At 41.3% G+C, this 8,349-nt stretch overlaps 2 protein-coding genes across 3 annotated transcripts; both read left to right on the top strand.

The window, feature by feature from the left end:
* The first annotated feature begins 1,504 nt into the window (after positions 1-1,504).
* On the top strand, positions 1,505-5,324 carry LOC141844547 (transcription factor PCL1-like). Of its 2 annotated transcripts, none has more exons than XM_074732583.1 (2): positions 1,505-2,546; positions 5,213-5,324. In XM_074732583.1, the coding sequence occupies exons 1-2, from the start codon at positions 1,531-1,533 to the stop codon at positions 5,298-5,300; spliced, it is 1,104 nt and encodes a 367-aa protein (XP_074588684.1). In that variant the 5' UTR covers positions 1,505-1,530; the 3' UTR covers positions 5,301-5,324. The 2 variants fall into 2 exon arrangements, with proteins under 2 accessions (XP_074588684.1, XP_074588685.1); XM_074732584.1 differs by lacking the exon at positions 5,213-5,324 and adding an exon at positions 4,169-4,332.
* Positions 5,325-6,159: 835 nt separating this feature from the next.
* LOC141844588 (chitinase 2-like) lies at positions 6,160-7,083 on the top strand. Its single transcript, XM_074732633.1, has one exon. It carries the CDS (start codon positions 6,160-6,162, stop codon positions 7,063-7,065), a length of 906 nt encoding a protein of 301 aa, XP_074588734.1. The 3' UTR covers positions 7,066-7,083.
* The last annotated feature ends 1,266 nt before the right edge of the window (positions 7,084-8,349 follow it).

Below are 8,349 nucleotides of genomic sequence, written 5' to 3'. Positions count from 1 at the left end.
AGATATTAAAAATAGAAGATATTTAAAAACAAAAAATTAATTTTTATTAACCTATTTTTAAATTTTTTTTTTTATTAAAATTTTAAATTAAATAAATTTAGATGATTATTTATTAAAGTTTAAATTAGTTTAATTAATTTAAGAGCAAAGAGAAAGAGGTTGTATGGAGAAGAAAGAAAAGAAAATTTATATATAAATATCTTTTGATTAAATGAAATACGGTTTCTTTTAAGAATTCTAAAAATTTTACATACGTCCTTTGGGAATCTGTAGAAGAAAGAATAGAAAAGGAGAATCTTTAAAGCTGGAAGAAAGAAAGAAAAGGGGAATCTGGAGGAGAAATCAAAAAGACGTGCTTGCTTTTCTCTCTTTGCTGAGAGTTATTATTATTTTTTATTAAAATTATTTTTTATCCCATTTTCATTTACATTTTCAAATAAATGAGATATTTTACATACGTTACAATTGATCCCATCATCTATTACATCAACACCCCGTATAGATATCAATTATGAAATAATTCGATCATCTTCATTTAAATGCTCAGTTGTGCTAATCCAGATCCTATAATTTCGTTTTATTTATTTATTTATTTATTTTAAAAAAATCATTTGACATTTTTTGTTTAAAGGGATTTCTATCCTTTGTACTTATCTAAAAAGTCAAAATGAAATATCTCAAATATTCTCTCTTCAAACTTTTTCCCCTTTATTTCTGCTCTGAATGATGTGTCGATGCTCTCACCTTTCTCTCGCTCCTCTTTTTCCTCCACTTCTGTTCTTTTCTACTCCATTATAACAAATCACTATCACCTTGATACACTATCTGACACATCACATATGCTTATAAAAGAGAGAGAGAGAGCAAAAAAGGAGGATGAAAAACGTGCAGAGGTTTTACTCTTGAAATCTCCTCTTTTCCCTTTTATCGTCGCCATTGTTGCTGTGCGCGAGCTCGAGAACACACGGCAATAGCGATAGGGTTCGTCTGGTGAGGGAGACGTCCACGTTGCCAGTTCCGATGCGCATCAATCAATCGGGTGGGGGTCGCGGTTGCCGATTGCCATTCCAATTAGGGGAAAGATCGACGGTGTCGTGGCGGTTTGATCGGCTTTGCGATTCGTGCAAGTCTGGATGATGATCGGGGAGAATATGTATTATGATGTGGAAATCGAAAGGGAGAGAACTTGAAAAGCGGCTGGGAATCCTTGGCCTTTTTCTCTCTCTCTCTGGGAGGAGAGAAAGGGGGAAAAGAGAGAAGGAATCCAAAATATCAAGCGTAGCGGTCCACGTGTACCTGCGTAGAGTAGCGATCTGGCATCGGATTTGCGCTTTTCCCTCCCCCACCCGTAAAAATATCTCCCTCTCCCATTGCTCCTTCTTCTCATCCACCCACCGCCGCCTCCGCTGTCTCCGCTGCCGCCTCCCGGCTGAGTCGATACTCCTTTTGCTTCTAGATCTGCTGGTTCCATTTCTCGACCGCATCCGCCGCCCTCGTCTCTGCTTTAATTCTAGGGTTTTGGCCGCTCCCATGGGCGAAGAGGCTCCCGATGCCCCCCGCAACCGGATCGCCGCCCGAGGGTGTGGAGGATATGATGGGGGCCGTGTCAGAGAGTGGGAGATCGGGCTTCCGACTGATGAGGAGCTCTTTCCCCTCAATAAGCTCCTAGTCTCGCCGGCGCTGGCTGCCGCTTTCCGTATCATCCCCGAACCTCGCCGCACCGCGTTCGACGTCGATCGAGCCGTACATAAAACTCTGACTGACCTCCGAAGCACCTGCCCCTCCCCTGTGTCCGCCTCTGCACTCCGATCCTTCCTCCCCTTCCGGTCCCCTGTTCAAAACGATGACTACGGCGAGGCAGAAGAAGAAGAAGGAGGAGAAGAAGAAGAAGAAGAAGTAGAAGAAGTAGAAGAAGAAGATGACGACGATGAGGAAGAAGGAAGCGAGGCTACGATGCCTTTCGAGGACGATGGCGTGGAGAATCCCCAGCGCAAGAGCCGACGAATCGAGGCCTCGGAGGAGGCGGAGTTGTCGGCCCTGCGGGCGGAGAACTCGAACGAGGAGCAGTCGGCGAGGAGCCAGAAGAGGCCACGGCTGGTGTGGACGCCGCAGCTCCACAAGCGGTTCGTGGACGTCGTCACGCACCTCGGCATCAAGAACGCCGTCCCGAAGACCATCATGCAGCTGATGAATGTGGAGGGCCTGACGAGGGAGAACGTCGCGAGCCACCTCCAAAAGTACCGCCTTTATCTGAAGAGAAAGGAGGGGCGCTCCAGCGAGGGGCCGTCCTCCTCTGATCGTCTGTTTGCCTCTACGCCCATGCCACAGAGCTTCCGAGAGCACCACCACCAACTGCCGCCGCCTCCAACTGTGCCCGTGCCCTACAGCGTGCCCACCATGCTTCCTATGCCCATCTACGGCGTGCCCCATGGAAACCCTATGGTTATGATGCCCTACGTTAATAACCACCAGGTAGGTGGTGGGGGCTTCCACGGATTCGAGGCTCCCCATCATTTCGGAGCTATTGGGGAGCGCCCGATGGATCGGTGAGCTAGTTTAATTCTGTGTTTTCCTGTCATTTCCTCATTGAACAGTAGACCAATTATTTCGCTCCACACAATTCTTTCAGTTGCCTATGTTTTTCGATTCTGTTTTCTTGCCCAATGATTCATTCTCTCTTTTGGTTAAAGATTCTTATAATATTGCTTTCATAATTCCAATATATCTTTCTCTTAGTTTTTTCATAAGATTTCTTCCTTGTTATTGGCATACACTTCTTTGCCTATTCACTCACTACTTGCATTGGTTAGTATCATTGCTATTGATTGAACTAGCTAATCAAACAAACAAATACCCTGTAAATTAAGTCCGCTTACCGGTATCATTTCATAATCTTTCATCGTGGCAATCTGAAGAATTGCATATTCTGCTTTCTGCAGTGAAATTAACAGAAACGGCAACTGTCTAATGATTATCTTAGTTGTATTGATGAGATGAGATAAACTTCTTGGATTTGTGAGCTTTTTTCTTATTCTTTGATGCAATTTGCGAGATTCCTTTGCTCATGTCTAGTACCAGGGGCATCAGATACAATAAATGTTTAATGATACACAAGAACATGAATAGAAGAAGATAACTGAATATTGTTTAAATGAAGGCCATTTTTACCAAATCATGGCTCTTGTAGTACATTTTGACCAAATCACATTTCAATATTGATTTTTTTTACTTTATTTATTTTTATCAAATTGAGCCCCGGCCATAAATTTTTCTCAGATTATGCTTGATTTTCAAATTCCCTCTAAAATCAATAAGCAAGCTATTTAAATTAGCTTGCAGCATAATTGTTGAATATAACATTAGATATTTGAATTCCGTCTAACCTAATATACTCATTAAGTGATCCCTCACACCTTAATTTGTGTAAATTTAGGATTTTGCCCTGTGAAAATCATCTTGTATAGTGAGAAATGAGAACAATTAATATCAACTTGTAGGGCCAAAATCTTAAGAGATCTCTACTCTCTAGCTGATCATTTTAGGTTTAAAGAGACTCTAATATCTATCGACTTGAAAGCATTGAATCTGCTTATGCAACATTTTGTGTCATTTTTCAGTTAGCATCATTGAACTCCCAAGTTTCAGCAAAATTATGGTTTGGAAGATCACTTAATGATCATCTTAGGTAGAAAGAAACCCAAATATTTAGTGTTTTCCCCAAAAAATCATGTTGTGCAAATTAGATTGCATTGGAATTTTGGAGGAAAATTGAAAATCAAGGATAATATAGGAAAAATATTGGCAGAGGCATAATTTGATAAAAATCCAACAGTGAGGCACGATCGGTCAAAAACACTTATGAGGGGCATGATTTGGTAAACAGCCATATTGTAACTTGATGGTTTGCAGAAAAAATATACCATCAGTATTTATAGCATATCTTGTCTATTTGTGTTATCTGGTTTGATAATATAGCAGAATTCTAACAGTGTAGAATATCTGCATTGGAAGAAAAAGGCAGCAGGCATTTGCAGTGCCATGTCAGCAATAATTGCAATTTAATTGTTTTTCTATGATGCCATTTTAAGGGATCATTATTGATAGTCTTGAAAGGATCTAGAAGGCAAGGAGGAGAAACTATTTGATTTTCGTCCTTGGTTGTTGATAGTTTGCATTAGTTTGTGGCTCTGCCAAGAGGCTTGAATGTAAAGAGTGGCTCTAAGAAGTGCTGCACTCATCTTGGAAGAAATTTTCCTCCTAATTGAACTATGTGAGACAGAGATGCTTTGGAAGAAATCAACTCCTATTCCACAACAATAATATCTTAGATCAATTTCTAAAGGTAATAATACCTTTTCGCTATTTTTGTTTTCACTATATACATTCTCTGGTACATTTTATGCTGGTTTTAAACCTGCACTAAGTTTCATGAAGTCATGACCACTATCGTAAAGGGTAACTTAAATTTAGACTTTAATAAGGTGCATGGTTTTGATAGTTAGAAACGATGTATGGCTCACTACTGCCCTGCTGTGATGTGGAAATTTAATTCATAATTATAGACACAAAATAATGGTTATATCACATTTGCATACATCTATTGTTGCCTCTTTTGATCGTATTCATATTCCTCCTAGGGCAACACATGGATGCTTGGATGCTGTATGACATTGACATTTTATTAATCATATCATCAAATAACTGGTAGGGAACAATCTGCATACAAAAACTTAGTTGGATCTTCATCTTTGCTGCTTGGTGACATCTTAATTCTTATAATTCCTTTTTGGAAACCAGAGCGTTCAAGAGACGTTCTCCTTCCTCTTTTTACTCAAGACAACCTTGTTGTGGATAGATCTGATTTCCATCACTATGTTCCTTCTGCATTCTACTACCACTGTTAGGAGTAATATCTTATCAATGCAGATGATATTTGGTGATTTTTATCATCTTTTTGAGTTGCTAGTTAAATACAAATTTTTAAGAGAGACAGAGATGACATCTAGATGGGTTCCTTAGACATCAGACCTTCCCCATAAAAAATCCGAGTTCTCTATTAATACTTTTCAAAAGGCTTAATTTTTCTTCACCTGGTCAGTGTCCTTTGTTAGAAGAGGTTTCAATAGTATTATTATTTGGAAGCTTTGAAATTTACACAAATTATTGCAAAATTTATGAGTGAAAAAGGTCCTTCACATGGTCATAACTGCAGGGTCATGCACAGGAACTTGATGGAACCACTTCCAAGTATATCCATCATCCATGCAACAGCATCTGCAATTATTTGGAAATCATTCTGATGCTAAAGAGGAGGAGGATCTTCTCTGTGGGGACGGAGCGAACCAAGACAGAACAATATATTCCTCTGAGATTGGAAAGGGATTTAGATAAGAAATAAGTATTTCATTCATAAAAAATATATATAAAATAATTATTTTTTATATTTGATTGGGATAAATATTATAATAAATATATAAAAATAATTCCTATATATATATATATTAACAGTTTACGTATTTTATCTCAAATTGGAATAAAAGTACTGATGTATTAAATTTTTGATCCAATGGCTGATTTGAATTATAGGAAGGAAGATAATAAAAATGATAAATCTCAGTTAGTCTCATTGATTATTTCTGGGGTGATTGATCTGGTCCTATGGAAGTTTTCTACCGACCATCAGGATAAATCGGAAAGTGTACGCAATGGTCGGTCCAGACGTTCAGCATACTTTGATTGCGTTTTCTATTTAAAAAAAAATTTCTACAAATACGTCATAATTAGAAATTGAACTGTAGATGTTTGGTGACAACCTAAATGTCTTACTGCGGCATTATTGCCCCGGGGATTACAGGATAACATCCTAACATAATGAGATGTTAATTATTGAATAGACATGGAACAAATTAAACTCCACGAAATCTCTCCAACCTCTTAAAATAAATTTAACTTCGCCGGCGGCAGGAAGTTTACGCTGTCGACGTCTGTTACGTTCTCCCACGCCGTTAATCATTTTTTTTAGCGTTCATGTGGCCACGAATAATTCTCCTTATCGGATCCAAGGAAGAGTGAAAAATTCGAGTGCGGATCCAATTAAGCTCCGAAGCGAATCCTATAAGAAGCAACAGCTATGCGGTAAGCTCAGTGTCAGTCGCTCCCATGGCTTCTTCCCCCTCCACGTTCTCGGTCTCCTTTCTCCTCCTCTTCTTCTTTCTGCCTTATTCCTCCACCTCCGGTATCTTCCGAGAATACATCGGCGCCGAGTTCTCCGGCGTCAGGTTCTCCGACGTCCCCATCTCCTCCGGCGTCGAGTTCCACTTCATCCTCGCCTTCGCCATTGACTACACCACCTCCGACTCCCCTACCCCCACCAACGGCCGCTTCAATATCTTCTGGGACAACCAGAACCTGTCTCCAGCCGCCATCGCTGCCATCAAGCGCGCCCACCCCAACGTCAAGGTCGCCCTCAGCCTCGGCGGCGACTCCGTGGGCGACGGCGACTTCGCCTACTTCGCGCCCGACTCCGTCGACTCCTGGGTGAATAACGCTGTCGAGTCGCTCACCTCCCTGATCCGGCAGTACCACATCGACGGCATCGACGTCGACTACGAGCACTTCCGGGCGGCGCCCGACGCCTTCGCGGAGAGCATCGGGCAGCTGGTGTCGCGGCTGAAGGGCAACGGGGTCATTTCCTTCGCCTCCATCGCGCCGTTCGACGACGACGAGGTGCAAAGTCACTACAAGGCGCTGTGGAGCAAGCACGGCGCGGTGATCGACTACGTGAACTTCCAGTTCTACGCGTACGCGAGCGGAACGACGGTGGCGGAATTCCTAGATTACTTCGATGAGCAGAGGAACAATTACAGGGGAGGGAGGGTGCTGGCGAGCTTCAACACGGAGGAGAATCCCGGCGGGCTAACACCGCAAAACGGCTTCTTTAGAGCCTGTAATCAGCTGAAGCAGCAAGGGAAGCTCGGCGGCATCTTTGTGTGGACTGCTGACGCCTCCATGGGCAATGGATTTAGGTACGAGCAGCAGGCCCAGAAATTGTTGGCCTCTGCTTAAAACTTGTAGATTTGCACCTTGTTGGTGTAAGCGATTGATCGATAACGACTTCATCATGAACTCTGTATCTAGTATCACAGTTTCGTATAATTTGTAGTGTTGTTAAATATATAAAAAGTTACAGAAACTAGTGTTAAGAATACTGTTATTTCAAAAGTGTTTAGGAAAACTTCCCAGTTGAGGGAGTCCATATCATACTCATACAATATCTGATCTCACCACAAAATAATATTAGAAGATCATAATAAAAAATTCAGAAATAATATTAGTAGTAACAAATGCATGTTGTATGAACAAACATGACATCTAAATAACACAAGGCGAAGTAAAAACAAAAACTCAATTCTATGATTCTATCTCCAGCCTAATGCACTAATGCTCTTTCGTATAATAAACTCAAATACAAACACAAAGAGAATGATAGATGTTCCTGTTAGACCGCAAATAGATGAATCAGTAAGAAATGACTATTGAGGGGATGAAGTTGACGACGATGAAGGCGAAGAGAGCTCCTTGGATGTTTGCAGTCTTCAAACTAGGGTTAAAATGAGCATTGGAGGTTGGACTCGACCTGACCACTCTAACGTTTAAGTTAGCACAGAAGCTATCAAAAAATCAAGACATGGATCTCATAAAATAATGGAAGAAGAAAAATAAAAATATCCCTCGGCGCGTACATTGTCTAGGGTTTATGTAATTATTCGAAAAGCATCTCCACGTCAGAGCCAATGAGAAAACCAAATCCGACAGCCGTTGATGACCTCTCCATTTACTGAACGCCATGTATTTAATGAAGGGAATCTAGAGGACTAGTTCTGACAACAACATAATTGTTTTACCATCCCCACGATGTTAGACATTTTGGCATATTTGTTGTTGTTGTCCATTTCATGAATGATCGAACTAAGGTTGATACTGAGGAATCGGGTGGCCGATGCGGAGGGAGTCAAGTGGCCAATGCTGAGGGAGTTTGGTGGCCGGTGTTGACGAATCGAGGAGGCTGAATTTTTTGAAATCGAGTGAACTGAGCTGATGGAGTTGTGTGACCTGAGTCCTTTGGAGTTGGATAAGCCGTGTTATATCTTGAAATAATTAAAAAGGTCTTAGTTACAAATTTTAAAACTTGTTGGACCTTTATGCAAAAATGTAAATACCTCCTCTTTAACAACAAAACTCTAATGGACCCTCAAACTCCTCATGCCGCAGCCGCCGTCCTTGCTCCTGTCGTTATCGTCGTTGCCGTCGCACGTCATCGTCGCCACCGCACATCATCGTAGTCGTCGC

This window comes from Curcuma longa, chromosome 13, assembly GCF_044706935.1.
Source record: "Curcuma longa cultivar G26 ecotype Majalengka, Jawa Barat chromosome 13, ITB_CL_G26_1.1, whole genome shotgun sequence".
Lineage (NCBI taxonomy): Eukaryota > Viridiplantae > Streptophyta > Magnoliopsida > Zingiberales > Zingiberaceae > Curcuma > Curcuma longa.
Note: the sequence above shows the minus strand (reverse complement) of the source record. Positions and strands in the feature narration are given on the sequence as shown.

Bases quoted from the DNA above. Each gene is read 5' to 3' on its own strand.
- LOC141844547 (XM_074732583.1), top strand. From the start codon at position 1,531: ATGGGCGAAGAGGCTCCCGATGCCCCCCGCAACCGGATCGCCGCCCGA. The intron at 2,547-5,212 runs GTGAGCTAGTTT...TCATAACTGCAG, and splicing joins GGGGAGCGCCCGATGGATCG to GGTCATGCACAGGAACTTGA.
- LOC141844588 (XM_074732633.1), top strand. From the start codon at position 6,160: ATGGCTTCTTCCCCCTCCACGTTCTCGGTCTCCTTTCTCCTCCTCTTC.